General features: G+C 44.8%; 1 protein-coding gene across 2 annotated transcripts in view; it reads left to right on the forward strand.

The window, feature by feature from the left end:
* The window catches only part of FAXC (failed axon connections homolog, metaxin like GST domain containing), a 73,119-nt gene that overhangs the window by 14,045 nt on the left and 40,174 nt on the right, over positions 1 to 18,900 (forward strand). Inside the window, exons 3-5 of one of the 2 annotated variants that reach the window (XM_026511757.4) lie at positions 2,459 to 2,655; positions 11,264 to 11,368; positions 11,631 to 11,854. In XM_026511757.4, the coding sequence (XP_026367542.1) occupies positions 2,459 to 2,655; positions 11,264 to 11,368; positions 11,631 to 11,854 (526 nt within the window). The remainder of the gene's footprint in view (positions 1 to 2,458; positions 2,656 to 11,263; positions 11,369 to 11,630; positions 11,855 to 18,900) is intronic. The other variant, XM_026511758.4, reaches the window with a different exon arrangement.

Genomic DNA, 18,900 nt, shown 5'->3' on the forward strand with positions numbered 1-18,900 from the left:
TTTCTCATAGATTAACTGACCATATAAGCATGGGTTTATTTTTGGTCAGTCTATTCTGTTCCATTGATCACTGTGTCTATTTTTATGGCAGTTCCTATACTGTTTTGATTACTGTAGCTTTGTAGTATAGTTTGAAATCAGGGAGTGTGATACCTCCAGCTTCATTCTTCTTTCCCAAGATTGCTTTAGCTATTCAGGGTCTTTGATAGTTCTGTACAAATTAGGATTATTCATTCTAGTTCTTTGACAAATATTAATAGTATTTTGGTAGGGATTGCTATGGGTAGTATGGACATTTCAATAATATTATTTCTTCCAATCCATGAGCATGGTATATCTTTCTATTTATTTGTGTGGTCTTCAGTTTCTTTCATCAATGTCTTATAGTTTTCAGAGGTTCAGTCTTTCACCCCCTTGGTTAAATTTATTCCTAGGTATTTTTTTCTCTTTTGATGCAATTGTCAATGGGATTGTTTTCCTAATATTTCTTTTTCTGCAAGTTTATTATTAATGTATAGAAATGCAACAGGTTTCTGTGTATTAATGTTGTATTCTGTAATTTTACTGAATTCATTTATTCTAATAGATTTTTGGTGGAGGCTTTAGGGTTTTCTATATATAGTATCATGCCATCTACTAATAATGACAGTTTTACTTCTTCTTACCAATTTGGATGCCTTTTATTTCTTTTCCTTGTCTGATTGCTGTGGCTAGGACTTCCAGTACTATGTGGAATAAAAGTGGCAAGAGTGGACATCCTTGTTTGTTCTTGATTTTAGAGGAAAAGCTTTCAGCTTTTCACCATTGAGTATGATGTTAGCTGTGGGTTTTTCATATGGCATTTATTCTCTTGTGGAATGTTCCCTCTATACCCACTTTGTTGAGAGTTTTTATCATGAACGGATGTTGAGTTTTGTCAAATACTTTTTCTGCATCTAAAAATAAAATTTTTGATGACAAAAACTTACTGGAACTTTCATTTCTGTAAGAATCAATTATTAATTTTTGTTACTCCAGTTTTCAAAAGGGGTCTAGATAAAAATGTACCAAGTACTCAGGGAGGGGGTGGTCTAGAGGGAAAGGCAGATGTACAAACAGTAGTATTATAAAAAGAGGGGAATATACACTGTACAGTGGAAGCATGGAGGAAAGGAGGTGATGGTTGCACCTTGGGGAAATAGTTCACCAACAAGATGAAATTTGAACTAAATGTTTTAGGGTGGATATAACTTGGCAGAGGTTGGGAAAAAGGATTCCTGTAAAAGGTAAGGCATGTACAAAGTCAGAGAGGTGGCAAAGACTCTGATGTGTTTGGGTGTGGGCAGTTGGAATTCAGAAGTCTGGAGGGATTGATAACAAGGAGGCTGGGCAGGTGGGCAGTGGCTAGATGGTATAGGGCTGGACTGCTATGTGGAAGGGGTTAGAATAGACCCATTAAAAACCACTGGATAATTTTGGGCAGCAGAGATCTTGTGTCTCATTTGCACTGCAGACAGTTTCAGTGTGCAGGGTAGAATCCATCTGCAGATGACAAGAGTCCTGAAGGGTATGTGTTAGGATGATATGGGTGGTATCAAGAGTTAACCTGAAACAGGTGCTATGTTATAGGGTAAATTGACATCTTTAGTGTACAAATTACAAGAATGTCTGATGTACTAACAACTTTTAGAGGTATGTGACATTTCTCCTGGTCACATCAGGGGGAATGTCTAGTGCCGGGCCAAGGAGTGGGGGCAGCAAATCCCACTCTAATTCCCAGTGTTCATAAAGTGTGTGACTCCCTCACCCCTGCTCCACCCCATATGGGACCGTGTCCTCTGAGACACCGTAAGATTCTAGCACGGGTGTGAATCAAAGGGGAACTTACTGTGGATACAGAGTTCTGGGCACCATTCCCAGGATTCTGATGCAGAGGTCTGGGATGGGGCCCAGGAATCTACATTTTAACCCACATGGGACTTGAATCTATTGGATGCACTTTCTTACACCTAAGTGTTATAATTTCTGGGACCACTTGTTTGCAGTGTAGTGGTATTAAGCATTATTCAGGCATTAGCTGGTGGGTTTCAGATGAGGTCCTTGTAGTAGCCTGGCCAATGTGAGCCTCATCATGGTTTATTTTCACTGTTTTGCATCTATGGTTTATTCTTACATTATAACTAGACCAACTGTTACCAGGATCATTTCAACACTACCTCTCCTCTCTGGTCTTTTTTGTAATATACCAGAGCTCATGACAAAATCTGTGGGAGCAAGTAATGTCTTCATGTGAGGTCAATCCTTTTTTTCTGTTCCTCCAAGAGTAACTTTATAGTCTTAAAGAGTTTATGTGCTGAGTTCATTCACTTCAACAGTACAGTCACTATCACATATAAGGTTGGAATGTTTGTTTCTGTTAACCATACAGTGAATTTAAATAAAACATTGCTTTTCTCTTTTTAAAATTTACTCTGCTTAGAATTATTTTGGTGGAAAACTTTCTGCTCAAGGGAAAATGCCTTGGATTGAATATAATCATGAAAAAGTTTCTGGCACAGAATTCATAATTGACTTTCTGGAAGAGAAACTTGGAGTGAATTTAAACAAAAACCTTGGCCCTCACGAAAGAGCCATCTCCAGAGCAGTGACCAAGATGGTGGAGGAGCACTTCTACTGGTGAGTCCCCCGGGCATGCTGGGTGAGTGCCCAGGGCCTGTCCCCGGCCTTTGGACTAAGCCTAAGTTCTGTTTCACTTTTCAGACACTCCCCAGTCTTTTCAAAGTTTTCTACATTCTGACTGACTTTGGGGTCAAAGTCATGACCATTAAGTTTCCAGGAATCTCGACCAAAGGTTGACAGACATTTTCTGTGGAGGCCCAGCTATCACATAGTTAAGGCTTTGTGGGCCATGGCTCTGTTGCAGCTCCTTAAACTCTGCCGTTGTTGTGCAAAAGCAGCCATGGATGACCCGGGAATGATGAGCAGGACTCTGTTTCACCCAAACAATAAAAACATTGACATTTGAATTTCATTTAATACAAAATATTGTTCTTCTGATTTTTCCCCCCAGCCATTTAAAAATGTATTTTAAACAATTTTTTACCTTTTAAATTTTTATAATTTATTTATTTATTTATTTATTTGAGAGGGAGAGCGCAGGTGAGCGGGGGGAGGGGCAGAGGGAGAGAGAGAGAGAATCTCAAGCAGACTCCCCACTGAACACAGAGCCCAATGTGGGGCTGGATCTCACGACCCTGAGATCATGACCTGAGCCAAAAGCAAGAGTTGGACACTTAACTGACGGGGCCACCCAGGTGCCCCTCCAACCGTTTAAAAATGTAGAAACTTCTTAACATTTGGGCTGTGTTTTGCTGGCCTTTGATCTAGACTGCAGCCCACTGAGGTGAGGAAGATATTTCAACGGACTCTGCTCTTCACCAGTACAAACCGCTGAAGTAAAATACTGTTACATCAGACACTCAGAGGAGGGAACAGAAGACTGAGTCAGGATAGAAGTCTTGAGTGAAATGAATTACTCGAGCTTGTAAGATTATCGTCAGTTTTCCTCAGACGGCAAGAGCTTCTCTGTGTTCCAGAAGTCAGGTGTCCTAGAGCTTGCTGAGCGTCTTTGCCCCACCTGGCTGACTCCTGGTTAAGTCCCTTGTCTGAACCATCACCAGCTGTGTGGAGGGGTTGCCCGTGTTCTGCGTGTGACGTGGTGCTGGCTAGGACTGTGAGTTAAACAGCCACAGGTCTACTTGGTTGACAAACTCCTTGTCATGTGGGCTTTTTCTTTGCCTTTCATCCATTTTCTGGAGTTTTAGCACCTTTCTGGACACCCCAGTAGATAAGAGAAGTTTTCTCCCTGATTTCTCTAAACTTACCTTGTTTCAAAGATTTAATTAAAAATCATTAAACCCACTGTTCTGGCGTTCACTCTTGCTCCTGGGTCAGTTGCTCACCCAGTAGCTTTCCCCTCCCCCACTGAGAGATACACACTCAGTGTGGGGTTGATTGTAGAAGGTTCTTCCCCACCACCTTCTTTCTAAATGGAGACTAACTTGTTCTTTCTAAACGGAAAACTTGCTGTTCCCTCTCTTGGATTTTAAGTGACTCTCTATTTCTCTTTTCCTCTTTCTGCTTGCAGTTCTTGCTCAGTTTATTCCAGGGGAGACCTGAAGCACCGCTTCTCTTCCCCTTCTCACTGTAGAGGTGAGGGGGTGTGAACAAGGAGGGAACCTGGCAGAGAGTGGGGGCAGGGGTGCAGATTAGCCTGGAAGTCATCACAGACTCCATGTTCCTGGAATGAACCTGGGTCTTTTCTTGGGGATACCTGCAGAGAACTGTTGGGATTCCCATCTTCTAGAGGGCAGGGGTTGTGGTGTGGGCCAGATGGATGACTGCACGTGATGTGCTAGGCCTCAGGGAAAAGCCTGTGGCACAGAGCCCATCTCACCTCTTGCCAGGTTCCGGTCCCCACTTTGCAGCAATTGAGGGAAATGCAGAACCAGCACAGGGCCACCCTGACCCTCTGTGCCTTCTTCGGATGCAGCATTCCAAAGCACTACCTGGTTTGACTGATGGGCCCATTAATGCGGAGAGCTCTTGCTTTGTGAGCTGCCTGAAAAGAAGCTGAAAGTCACCTTACATTTCCCTTAGTACTTGTGCTACAACTCTTTGGTTTTTGTAGTGGTTCATAAAATGTGTGTTCCAGTTCGAAAGACTTTGATCCAGCAAGACTCCCAAGTACCACCTGTCCCTGGGTGTGCAGACGTTCTATATATGTATTCCCTGGTAGAAGTTTGTCTTCTGCTCTTTCCCTCCCCTTCTCTCCCTGCACCAGCCCCAGCTAATACTTGATGGGAGGCAGCTCCTGGTGGGGGAAGGGAGGGTGGGGAGGTGTGAGTGAAAAGTTGGGGGGTGGTACCCTGGTGGGGAACAATCTTAATTTTATGGACCATAAACACCCAAGTGCTTGGAGGACTTGCTTAGGTCTCATATAGACTCTAATAAGGATAATTTTGTTTCTCTAATCAAGTTTTTGATTACAAAATACATTTTCGGGGGTGGGAGTTAGCTACTGTGTCTCGTGTGTGTCTCCTCAAAGGCTAATTTGAGAAAAAAATAGTGAAGGTGGGAGGTCGGGTCTTGATAGAGATACAAATACCCAGTGAACTTTCAAAGAAAAATTCTTAATTCCTTCAATTCCCTTTGGTCCCTAGCAGCAGAAGGAAAAATAAGCCTTCCTCTGTTTCATATGGTTTCCTAACTTTTAGCCATGTTCTTGCTTTGGGGAGACCTTGAACAGGCTTTCCTTAGAGCTCTGAATCCCAAAGTAGAAAAGACCCCTGTTCCTCTAATAAGACAATGCCTGAGACAGAGAGTCTGTGGACCCTTTTCATCAGGTTCCTCTCCTACTCCTTCCTTTCTTGTCTCAGAGGCCATACACAAAATGTGCACCCATGGAAACTGAGGCCAGCATGAGGAATGGACCACCATTTGTAGAAATATTACAAGGATGAGCTTTTCACGAGAGCTTGTTAAATTCTGACAATGGGTGAGCTCCAAGTTTGTGTCTGTGTTTACAGTGGTGGAGGAGACAAAGTCAATTGTTTGACTCAATTGATTTGAATTATCTGGAGTTTTCAGATATGTTTATTTTGGTCTGAAACTGTAAAAACACTCCAGGTATGATTTTCTGAAAAGGAAAGACAATGGAAAGCTGGCACTGTCACATAAATCCCATCCTGTCATCCCAAGGTTCTGATTCTGCTTTGTTCAAATAAGCACACTCAGTAGAAGAAGGTTTGTCTTGAACTTGAAATCCATACCAGCATGTTCCACTTGCATAACTATTATTGAACTTGAAGAAGACAGGTTTTTGTCTTCTTTGTTCCACTGAGTGCTTAAGTTAGATCCAACGCAGGCAAGTTGGTATAAAGGGCAGTACGAGAGACACGGGGTCAAATTCGTGGAATGAAATGGAGCTTTGGGGACAGACAGTATGGCTTCTTCTATATGACACACTAGTGTGGGAAGAGTCTTGTAGCCCCTTAGGGAGGCATGTAGGGCACTGTGGGCAAGCCATCTAGTCATACCACTTTGACCCATTAAAATATAGATGTTAGAACAGGGAATTCAAATTTGCTTCTAGGTTGGCCGTGATTTTTAAATTTTGAGTTTGGCCTTTGGTAGAGTGTCACTGAATGGGGGAGGTAGGATCCTTACTAAAACGACCTACCCAAGATCTTGTCTAAAAGCCAGGGGTCTCTCTTTCCCTGATGACAACTAGATTAATGTGTTCCCCTCTTCCCTGCTCCCCCTGCCCCAAATTTCAGATGTAGTGAGAGGTCCTGTTTGGAGGGGTTAGTCTAGGGCCTGTGCAACTTGGTGAAATCACAGAAGCTTATCATACGCTCGTGCACCCCCATGCGTTTAGAAGACAAGCAAACAATGATGGGATGGAGCAGGACACAGAGAAAGGCGCCCATGGTCAGGAAGGCCACAAACAGTAGACTGCCATGGTTTGTACTTCCCCACATGTTAATATCTCCGCTTCGGGCCAGGCCTCTTGCTAGGTTATAACGAGAGATATCTTCATCGAAACATCAGGGGTCGGCTCTTCTTTCCTGTCCTCTTGATCTCCTTTAAAAATGTTGAACAGTATTTATTCTTCTGTTCTGACTAAGATAATCAGTCTTCAAGAGAAGCCTTGAGCCCATTTTGCAGAAGAGATCAGGTACGTCAGTTGTTTAAAGGAAATGAGTATCAGCTTTCTGAAAGAGGTTCTCAGAATGATGACTTAATTGTTCAGCCTCATCTGGTTTCCAGACTGGCCCTCCCTGCCCTCGCCAGTTCATGATTCACGACTCCTTGTGCAGTGGGCCTCTTCCTAGTAGAGAGTGACACGGATCTCAGGAGAGAACAGTCAGCCCTTTCTTCATTCTTCAAAGGCATTTCTCCTTTTCCTTCATTCCATTTAAATTCCATTAAATATTGTGGAGCCACATGATGGTGGGTGCTGGGGGACAGTTTGAAGAACTGAGGACAGGCAGCCGGCACCTGCTGGAGTGATGAGGGAAAGGCTTTCCCAGAGGTGATGGCATCACAACCACAGCGAGGGACTGTCAGTGGTGGGTGAAGGGGCTGGGCGGCTGGGGAAGATTAGGATATCTAGGCAGAGGGGGAAGCATCTGCAAAAGTTCTGAGGCAAGACCGAGGAGCCTGGGGAGGCACATGTAATTCTGTGTGGCAGGTGCATAGGAGGCCATGCGGGGGCATGGGGCTGAAGAATGGCCAGCCGAGTGTGGGTCAGACCGTAGGGAGCAGGGGGTGTCGCGCCGAGCTCAGGAGCTAGGGGGAGTTCATGAATGACTCCGAGAAGCAGCCTAATAGGAATAGATTTGTGTTTTAGGAGCTCTTTGTGGCTGGCTTGGGACAAATGGATTTCTGGAGGGCCTTGAGGGGATGTCAGGAGACCTGCTAGGAGGCCACTGTGCTCAGGGTTGAGAAATGATGAAAGGCTAAACTACATGCTAATTGAGTGGGAGAAAAGGGCAAATTCACAGGGTGACTGGCTGTCAGGAGCGACGGATAGAGAGCAGTGAAGAATGAGTCCTGGAATTCATTCTGGCTTGGGTGAGGGGAAGCAGATTTGAAAGGAAGGAAGATCATGAGTCCAAGTTTGGAAATATGCTTTTTTTGCAGTTCCCGAGGACCCCTCACATGGATCCCTGGGTGTCAGGACAAAGGTCTGGGCTGGGAATGGTTTTGGGAGTCATCAGTTTAAAGTGATGGGTGTGAATTAGATCATACTGCAAGTGTGGGGTAAGAAGAAGGAAGAATAGTGATGAAAAGCAGTAGAGATGTAAGCTAAGGGAGAGCTCTTTTACCAAAGACATGGACAGTGTTACATGTTGCAGACAGTTCAAGAAAGATAAATACACAAAGAAAGAATGTTTAGGGACACCTGGGTGGCTCAGTCAGTTAAGCGTCTGACTCTTGATCTCAGCTCAGGTCTTGATCTCAAGTCATGAGTTCAAGCCCCAAGTTGGGCTCCATGCCCAGCATAGAGCCTACTGGGAAAAAAAATTATTTGGATTTTGCAGCAAGGAGGTGTTGTTGATTTGGATGAGAGTAGTTTCGGTCAAGTGTTAATAGTTTGCCGGACGCTTGGTTATGGAAGGAGGTGGATTCTTGGTTGTAAGGATTTGGAAGCATGTGTAAATGAGGTTTGCTGCCTGTAGTGATTGATTTAGGATTCCATGAATTACCCATTTTCTTTGGTATTTAAAGTTTGTTCCCACTTCATAGGGGTTGACCGTTACAGAGCGTGGCTGGCTCATTTGCTTCTCTTCACTCACGCTGGGCTACAGTATTAGGCAACGGAAGTGAAAGAGAGGAGAAGTCAAGAGCAGGGTGGGAAAGAGAAGAGAGGAAGGCCAGACAGTTTCTTAGGTTACCTCTTGCTGCAAAATTCCAGATCAATCCATTGTTCCTCCCTCTGTGCCCTCCGTTCAGCCTGCTAATGGAGGCAGAGAACCTTATGCCGTTGCATTGGCGGGGTTTCCTCCAGCTCAGATGTGCGACCCAGAACAGCCACCTCTTCCATCCCCATCTGCTGCTTGAACCCATTAGTCGTGCAAGTTCTCTGTCCATCAGTGCATCCTCATCCTGTGCACAGGCCCCCATTTCCTGCTCTGCGGAGGAAACGGAAGTCACTAGGCAGGAACTCTGAACCGCTCTGCAGCCCCTCACCTCTCCTCCTCTCTATCTCAGAGCAAGTGGTGTCTCTGCTTCTCTCCAAGCTGGCCCTTCCAGCCTGGCCTTCTCACCTTCTAACTTGCCCTTGACCTGTGGATTTCCTAAGACCCCTCCTTACTCTAGCAACTTCCTTAGGTGACCCTCTCCCCTGACAGCTTTAGCACTCTCGCTGCCGTGTCCTCACCCACAAGTTCTCTGTCTTGAGTCTAAACCTATCTCCTGACTTCTCAACCTTCTGGACGTTCTCACTTGGGGGTTCCATGGGACCTTCAAGTGCAACAGCTTGATGCGTCTTTCATCATCTAAATCTGTCGCACCTGGTGTGTGCCTGCCCATAATGGTTAATGGCATTATCATCCACTCAAGTCATCAGCCTGAGAGAAAAGACTTAATCTCTCTTTATACCTAATCCATTGGTCAATAGACTCTTTTTCCCATATCCCAGAGTTTCCCCCCTGCATTCCTTGTACCCGCCACCCGCCACCCCTCCCATTGCCCTAGTTCTTAGGTCTTGCCAGAGTCTTCTAGCCAGTCTTCCTACTGGGGGATTCTCCATTTCCAGCCCTTCCTTCACAGTGCCACAAACCTGTTTATGTTTCTTGTCTGCTTAAAACCCTTCAGTGGTTCAATGTTGCTTCCAAAATAGAGTTCAGCACCCTTTGTCTCAGGCGCACCCAGATCTGGTCCTGGCCCACCCTTCCAGCCTCTGCCCCTACGTGCTCCCCAGGCATCCTGTGCCACCGGCCGGTGCTCCTCACACACACCCTTCCTCCTCTGCTCTGCCTGGTGAGCTTCTGCTCGTCCCTCAGAACCACTTAGGCTTATGATGAAACCTGTGTAATTCGTCTACAAAGAATATATATATTTTTTCACACCAATCTGTCAGTTTAGATCCACCACATTCCTCATTTTTACTCTTTAGACACTTTCTGGATGCTCTTAAGACCTGGTCATGCTTATTTTTGGATAATTTAGTTTTATTCTCAGTTCACGGACTTGCAAAAAAAATCAAGGATGGTCTAGCTCTTTTATGATGCTTTTCAATCCAGTACAATTTGAAGCAAAGTGCTGAATTATTCTAATGGAATGTGAACATTGATACCTTAATTACGGCAGGTGTAAAAAGAAGAACAAATAGGAAAGTTTTTGGTTTGCATGTTTTTAAAAAATTTACTAAAGTAAATAAGAGATCTTTTATGTCAAAATATCCATTGACTTCTCTGTCCGTATGTATTAGTTACCGTCGCGATATACTTTTTCCTATTTTCAGCAAAATCCATTTCTTGACTCAATACTTTATTTTGAAAGATTTATAAAAAAGAAGTACACAAAACTTTCTTTTTTTTTTTTTAAGATTTTATTTATTTATCAGAGAGAGATCACAGGCAGGGCTAGCTGCAAGCAGAGCGGGAAGCAGGCTCCCCGCTGAGCAAGGACCCTGGGATTATAACCTGAGCCAAAGGCAGCCACTTAACCAGTTGAGCCACCCAGGCATCCCTACACAAACCTTTCTAACAAGATTTGTAGGCATTATTTTAAAAATGTAATAAAGAAGAGTTATGGGTACAGTGCAGAGAGTTACGTTGAAATTGGTTGTAGGAGTTTTTAGTAAAAATCAGGAATGTTTAAAAACTTTCAGAAAAAAATCTGTTATTTTCTTTTTTATAGAGGAAACAGTGAAAAGAGTAGAACTATATAAAATAATCAACATCAAGGACTTTTTTTTCTTTAAAATTTGAAGTGAGAAATAGCTATAAGATATTATAATTCCTTGTGTTTTCTCTGTAAAAATATTTTTCACTCTTTTGATTTTTTCGAAGTGGCCATTATTGCTCTATGAGTCAACACTAGGAGGAGAGACAACTGCTAGTACATCTTTTATTGCTTGTTATGGGGAAAAACCAAAATATCTTCTGTTGGCACTCCCACAGCTACATTCTTCTCAGCCCTCAGTAGGAAATCCTTTTAATTTCTGTCTACCGACACTATTAGCATAGAAACATTCCTGCAGTTGCAAAGGTTCAGAGCCCCAAATCAGCCCAGGCCCGAGTGTTGTAACCAGCAGCCCACAGGAACTGAATCACTGCTCAGCTGTCTCTGCGTGTCCCATGGCAACACCTGGACGGGAAAGCTGGCCACACGCACCACCCAGATGGGAAAAGTGACTCAACGGAGTTCCTGCGGTCTTTGTATTCACTTTAGAGTCCTGGAGCACAGACTGAAGCAGTTCTCCAGACTTTCTGGAGAGCAAATGATATACATAATATTTACGATTTATATTGTTTATGCTAACTTTGGACAGGTATATCTACTCCCTAATCCTCTGTCAAAAAGGCTAACGTTTTCTTTTTTAAACAACTCTTTGATATGGTAAAATCTAAAATGCATACACGAATTGTACAAAACAAAATGCAGCTTACTTCATGAACACAGAGCATATACCTGCGTAACCATTCCTTAGATCAAGAGTGAATGAAGCTAGCCCTGCAGTCACTGTGCCTGCTTCCGGGTGTCCCCCTAGGTACGCAAGGTCCTGCCTCAAAACCTTTGGAAGTGGGTTTCTACTGTTTTCCGTGGGGTTGCCTGACAGGAAGCGGAAGCGGAAGCGGAAGCGCGGCCTTGGAAGGTGGGCGGGGCGTGGATCTGAGGGCGGGGGCCAGGAGGCGTTTGCCGGCACTGTCGCATGGCCTCGTTACCTGGATTTGTTTGAGTTTCTCTTACAGACCCGAAGTCTAGGCATGGGCCAGAAGCTGTTTAATGTGTGCCCTGCAGAGTCTGCTCTTTGTAAAAGCTGCTCATTTCCTCCAGAGTGTGCCCCCTTCTGACGCACTCCCTGGAGCTGACGTGTGTCTGATGCCCAGTAGTAACCTGTTTCCACACAATTCCAGGACGTTAGCTTATTGCCAGTGGGTGGACAATCTCAATGAGACCCGGAAGATGCTCTCTCTTAGTGGTGGCGGTCCCTTCAGTAACCTGCTGAGGTGGGTCGTGTGCCACATAACGAAAGGAATTGTGAAACGCGAGATGCACGGCCACGGCATTGGCCGCTTCTCAGAGGAAGAGATTTACATGCTGATGGAGAAGGACATGCGGTCCTTGGCAGGGCTTTTGGGTAACGTACCACACCTTCTATTCTCTACTTTATAGCCGTACTTTTTGCATGATTAGTAAAGCGCTGTTAGTTGAATGATTTAAAGTTTTATTTTGGTTGGTTTCTTTGCTTCCACGTGTAGGTGGCAGTCCCACCGTGTAACCCGACCCCCTAATTTGCAGGAGCAGGCGTCCCTCCTTTTCGTCACTAGTGCGAGCCAGGCTGGGGCGGCGGGGCCAGTACCCAGAGAACGCGGGGCGGGCGGTGGCCGGTCTGCCTGCTGCAAATGCCGCCGGCCGCGGGGACCGTGTTGTGAGCCAAGGCTGATTCTGAGCAAGGACGCTCTTCTGTTTACACACAGGCCAGGGTGGAAGGGCTGCTTGTGAACACTGCTGGAAGAGTCAGCTGGGTCTCCGTGGCCATCAAGCTGCTGCAAGGGCTGGCAGCGCTGGGTCTGACCCATTCCGCGTGCACCAGCCGCGTGTCATTTCTCACGCCTTTGTTTCCATTTGTGATCTCAGTGCGCTTCTTACGAGCGCACTGTAACTCTTCTGATTTTGCATTTACTGCACACAGTGGGTTTCTCTGTGCTTGGGAAGCCCCTCCAGGAGGAGCCCGGGCAGCTGACTGAGGGCGGAGTTGGGTGGCCTTGCTCCCCTTGTTGGCTGGAGGTGGCTGGGCTGATTTGACTCTGTGCAGGGCGGAGCTCCAGTCTTAACTATGTCAGTGCATAAACATCATTGGAGTTCAGGGGCTTCTGTGGGGAAACGATGGTTTCTCCTGGGGACGACTAGCGTATAGGGAGCCAAGCCTTCTATGTGACCAGTCATGTGACCTGGCCCTTTGGGACTGCTTATTTTGCCTGGGGGAAGGCAGGTTTACGCTAACTCTCTTTTGGCACCCTCACCTCCACTCTAGAGCATGTTACCTTCCTCACCTCCTCCAGGAAGTGGGATTGGGGGTTTGTTTTGTTGAAACCCATGTGGGGCTCCAGGAACTGGGGGCTGTGCTAGGTAGGCCCTGCCCCCTCCAGGGTGACTCGCTCTGACTGGCTCCTTCCCTCTTCTGTACTCCAGATGCTTACTGGACCTAGAGTCTGCCCCCCTCCACCCCCAACACTGACCTGTTGGGAGAGCCCAACAGCGTATCTAGCTCTCAGCCAGCTTTGTTTTGTGGGGGGGGGGGGGGGGGTTGATGCTGGCCAGACTTGCTGGTGCTTTGCCTTTCTAGGCCCACAGGGGCCTGCCTGACATAGGTATGAGTGGAATTGGCCTCAAGTTTGCCTTGTTCCCGTGGATACAGTACTGACTCACAGCCTCACAGAGCAGTCATGGCGTGGGCCATTTCCTTCTTAGTAATGGCACTACCTGCTCTCAGCCTCCTTTCCAGCTACACTGTGGGAGCCCCAGCAAGCCAGGCACTGAGCCCTCAGAGTTAAGCCAGAGATTATGCAGTAATGTGCTGCTCTTCTCTAAAAACCTTCACAGTGTTGGTTCCTTAACCAGGAAGGGGTGATCGTCACTTTTCTGGAGCACTTCTGGTTGGGAGAACCAGGGAGCAGGGGGACAGCGATAAGAACAGTAATAACTGCCTACATTTCTCTGGTACTTAATGACTTACCAGAATGCTTCTTCCCCAATCATGGTGAGATGGGAGGTAGCTCTATTGTCGGCAGCTAGGTTGGATACCTGGCAAGTATTCCAAACACCATCAAGTCTAGATCATTTCCTGAGATGAGAAATTGATTTGGCTATTTGAAAAGCAGGAGTTCACTGGAGTTCTATTCCATGTGTGAGCTTGGGGAACAGTCTAGGCTCTCATAAGAGAAGCACTTTTGCTGCGTTTGGGGAGGGAGAGGCTCTTTGGCTGAACATCAGAGGTTTTCTCACCTGGAGATATAGCTTATTTTTAAGGTCCAGATGCCTGAGAGACTCAAATGCATAATGACTTTTTGTTAAGTAGTTCAGGATTTGGAGAAATTGTTGAGGGATGTATTTGAGTCATCAGGATAAATTAATTATTGATGTTTCAGTTCAACTGGCTTCAAGGATTGAACACCTTCTTCGGGGCAGGAGCTGGGGAATACAAAAGTGAATAAGAGATGGTCCCCTCTCTCAGGTAGCTTGCTATCCAGTGGGAGAGACCAACTTATAAACCAGGAATAGGCAAATTATGGCCTGTAGCTGGTGGCCTGTTTTTTTTTTTTATGGCCTATGAGCTAAGAATAATTTTTACATTATTAAAATGTAAGGAAAAAAATGCAACAGAGATCAAATATGGCCCAGAAAGCCTAAAATATTTACCATCTGAAGCTCCATAGAAGTGTGATGACCTTTGCTCTAATTGGGTACCCATGTTCAAGTTGGGTTGTGACAGGTCCCATGACAGAGGTCTGTGCTGGGGCCCTGGAGACACAGCAGGTGTAGGGGTGAAATGGCAGGGAGAGCTCTGGAGGCCCAGAGAAGAGGCAGCAGGCCCCCAGAAATTAAACAGTTGTTCCAAGGAAGAAAATAGGGAAGGACTATCGGGGCAAATCATGAAAAAAGGAGTCAGGAGTGAGGGGCATTTTGGAATCATGGTCGAAATGAAGGTTAAAAGGTAGTTCGGGGCCATATTATAAAAGGTAACAATTACGCTGAGATAACTTCATCATACAGAAAACATGGAGGTGGTGCAGACTTCTGAGTAGCAGAGAGAAGGAGGCATATTCATGATTGAGAAAAGTGGCTCTGTTGGTGTCATGGTGGATGGCTTGGGCCTGAGGGGGTAGGTGGTAAAGAGAGACTAAAGATAGGCAGTACATATCTTTGGATGTAATTTAAAAAATTGTGATTAAATTCAAATTCAAATTAAAAACTTTAAACAAAATAAAAATTAGTGGAGAAAGATGATATCTTCATGTTAGAAAGGAGGAGACAAAATTATTATTTATAGAAATTAAGAGCTTATGTAGCTAAAATGGGGACTCCTGGGTGGCTCAGTCAGTTAAGCGTCTGCCTTTGGCTCAGGTCATGATCCCAGGGTCCTGGAATCAAGCCCTGCACTGAGTTCCCTGCTCTGCCGGGAGCCTGCTTCTCCCTCTCCCTCTGCCTGCTGCTCCCTGTGCTTTGCTCTTTCTCTCTCTCTCTGTCAAATAAGTAAATAAAATCTCAAAGGAGATTATGGAGCTAAAATAATGAAGAATCAAAATTACAGTTAATGAGAGAGTTCAGTAATTTTGCAAAGTTACAGACATCCAGATGGCCAACAGACACATGAAAAGATGCTCAACATCACTCATCATCAGGGAAATGCAAATCAAAACCACAATGAGATATCACCTCACACCTGTCAGAATGGCTAAAATCAACAACACAGGAAACAACAGATGTTGGTGAGGATGTGGAGAAAGGGGAATCCTCTTGTACTGTTGGAAGGAGTACAAATTGGTGCAGCCATTGTGGAAATCTGTATGGAAGTTCCTCAAAAAATTAAAAATGGAACTGCCCCCCCCCCTTTTTAAGATTTTAAGAAGGAAAGGGAGAGAGAGAGAAGCAGACTCCCTGCTGAGTAGAAAGCCCGATGCAGGGCTTGATTCCAGGACCCAGAGATCTGACCTGGGCCGAAGGCAGCCGCTTAATCTACTGAGCCACCCAGGCATCCCACAGTAGAACTACCCTATGATCCAGGAATTGCAGTACTGGGTATTTACCCCAAAAACACAAAAACGCTAACTCAAAGGGATACATGCACCCTTATGTTTATTGCAGCATTATTTACAATAGCTAAATTATGGAAGCAGCCCAAGTGTCCACTGATGGATGAATGGATAAAGAAGATATATATATCTATATATATAATGGAATATTCAGCCATAAAAAAGAATGAAATCTTGCCATTTGCAACACCATTGATAGAGCTAGAGAGTATTATGGAAAGTGAAATAAGTCAGTCAGAGAAAGACAAATACCATAGGATCTCACTCATATGTGAAATTTAAGAAACAAAACAAACAAGCAAAGGAAACAGAGAGAGAGAGAGACAAACCAAGAAATAGACTCTTAACTATAGGGAACAAACTCATGGTTACTAGAGAGAAGGTGGGTGGGGGGATGGAGGAAATAGGGGGTGGGGATTAAAGAGTACATTCATCATGATAAATTAAAATGATGAAAAGTTTACAAAGTTACAGGCATGTAAATCTTGATATCTCAACCGATTAGAAAATATAATTTAAAATTTCCACTTATAATAATAAAAAAATCAAACATTAGAAATATGATGTATTAGAAATATTCAGGTCCTGCAGAAATAAAATTTCCTTATGTGTAAAATGGGGACAATAATGGTGAAAAGGAAAGTACCACCTGTAAAGTACTCAGAATAGTGCCTGCAGGTAGTAAGCAATCAAGTAACAAGCAAGTGTGAAACACAGCTGTGATGAGGGCGGGAAGCAGAGGTTCGTGATGCTGTGAGAGCTGATCATGGGGGGAGGGTTGCCCAGTGGATAGTGTTAGTCTCCATTCAATTCTGTATGTTCCCATGTCCCTTGGGGCAGGTGTGTGCGTTGGAAGCAGAGATACGACTTGTAGTGGATGCCCGACTTTCACCTCGTGCAAGAAGTGCGAATACTATTTCTGTCTCCTCCCCAAATGGTGAGAATCAGAAAAGCTTGGAAGACATAAAAATCAAGAACAGAAAGGTTAGGTTTTTGGGAGGCCTTGTGGCTGGAGACAGGAAGTCTAGTGGCCAATGAGAGAGGGATTTCTGGAGTCAGATCCCCGGGGTTTGCCTCTTGGGCTCCGTCACTTAGCAGCTGTGTGACTTCCATGAACAACCTGAACTTTTTCATCTACAAAATGGGGATTAGAACAATGCCTCCGTCATAGAGCGCGAGGACTCCATGAGCATTTCTGTAATGTACTTACTACAGCGTTTGGCACATAAACAATGCTGAAAAGTATTAGCTATTGTCATTATCACTGTCATAAGTTTTGTATGTAACACAACTCCTTCGAGAACACTGTTTTCTGAGAAAAAAGTCTAAAAAAACCTTTTCTCTGATTTTTAAATGTATTAGACAATTGTAAAAACTTGGGGAGGTTCAGAGGCACACAGAGAAGGGGGCGCCTGGGTGGCTCAGTCGTTAAGCATCTGCCTTTGGCTCAGGTTGTGATCCCAGTGTCCTGGGATCAAGCCCTACATTGGGCTCCCTGCTCCGTTGGGAGCCTGCTTCTTCCTCTCCCACTCCCCCTGCTTGTGTTCCCTCTCTCACTGGCTGTCTCTCTCTCTGTCAAATAAATAAATAAAATCTTAAAAAAAAAAAAAAAAAGCACACAGAGAAGGAAACTAAGTCACGGTAATCTAATAACTTACCGTTTGCTAACCACAGTTGTCCTTTTGGTACACATCTTTCCAATATTTTTATGCATAATTTTGAATTGTATAGATGCATTTGTGTAAATGCACACATACGCATAATTTTCCAACCTGTCTTTTCCTTACTTAAGAAATATTGTTTTCTATACCATATAATGCCATGTGCCTAATATCACACTTGAGACCGTAAAAACTGACATAAAACTCATCAGCCTTCTGCCTCTTTTACATTTCTGTGCTACCATAAATCCTGAGTCTACAGGTATGAACTCGAAGTGGAAGGGAAATAAGGCAGAATGAATATGAGAAAATAAGAATATAGCTGTGTCCTGCATTGGCACAGAGATCCCCAGCTGTGATCATTTGATAGGAGATTAAAGAAAGAAGATGGAGTCTGGTACTCAGTTGAAGTAACACCACCCATTTGGTAGATGAAGAAACTGAGGCACAGAAAGGTTGAGGCTTGCCCGCAGTTACACAAACGGTAAAAAGAGATGTTGGTGAACAAGCTGGGCACAGGCCTGAACTGCTAGAGCTGCCACCAGATGGAGATACTGTTGCAAACATTTATGAAATGGCAAGACTTGGGAGAAGTGCCACCCGGAGAAGTACTAGGTGCAAGGAGGCACGTTTGCGGGACACACTAGTGTGGTCGGAGGGGTTGTACAAGCCTTCTCTGAGGACATGACACTTCCGGACTCTGAAAGATAAGCTGGAGTTAGGCAGGCATGTGTGTGAGGAGGAGGAACGGGGTGGGACGGGAGACCAGCTTGGAACATAGAAGGGACATCACATGTGAAGACTCTGACATGAAAAGCAGCTGGAAGCCTTCAAGGAATGGAAAGACGGCTAGCGTGTTAGCAGCTGTGTGAGCAGCGAGGTAGAAGAAGGGGGGGGGCTAGATCACACAGGTCTTTTATATCACTTAAGTAATCTTGGCCTTTGTTCTAACAACAATGGAAGCTGTCAGAGGTTGAAAGTAGGGAAGCGGCATGACCTTATTTATATTTCATGCACTTGAGGGGCCAAGAGTGGATTTGGGGGCCCAGTGAGGAGGCTGTTGCCGTGCAGGAAAGGTAAGATGGTGTCGTGGATTACAGTCATAGTGATGGAGTTGGGCATACGGTGATGGTTTAGAACTATATTCTAGAGACAGAATTGACTACAGTTTGGTGACTTGATATATGTGTGTGTGGAGAGGCAGTGATGGAGAGGGCAGGGATAAGGAATAACTAAGTTCTTGACATCAACATTTAGTAAACAAAGTAGCCATTCAGAGTTGGAGAATGCTGGAGTAGAGGGGAAGATCATGAATTTCAGGTGCGGGTACGCGGAGTCTCAGATCCCTGTGAGACAGACACGAGTGGAGACAAAGCATGTGGTAATTACCCTTTCTTTTAACTCATTAAAAAAAATTTTTTTTAAAGATTTTATTTGAGAGAGAGAGTGAGCATGAGCAGGGGGAGGGGCAGAGGGAGAAGGAGAAGTAGGGTCCCCCTTGATCAGGGAGCTGGATGTGGGGCTCAATCCCAGGACCCCAAGATCATGACCTGAGCCGAAGGCAGATGCTTAACTGAGCCACCCAGCTGCCCCATTTTAAGATTTTATTTATTTATTTGAGAGAGAGAGCATGAGCCTCTGGGGGAGGAAAAGCGCCTTTTTGAATCGGTACAAAAAAGACAAATTAATTCAGTAAATGGTGTTGGGAC

This window comes from Ursus arctos, unplaced genomic scaffold (genome assembly GCF_023065955.2).
Source record: "Ursus arctos isolate Adak ecotype North America unplaced genomic scaffold, UrsArc2.0 scaffold_13, whole genome shotgun sequence".
Lineage (NCBI taxonomy): Eukaryota > Metazoa > Chordata > Mammalia > Carnivora > Ursidae > Ursus > Ursus arctos.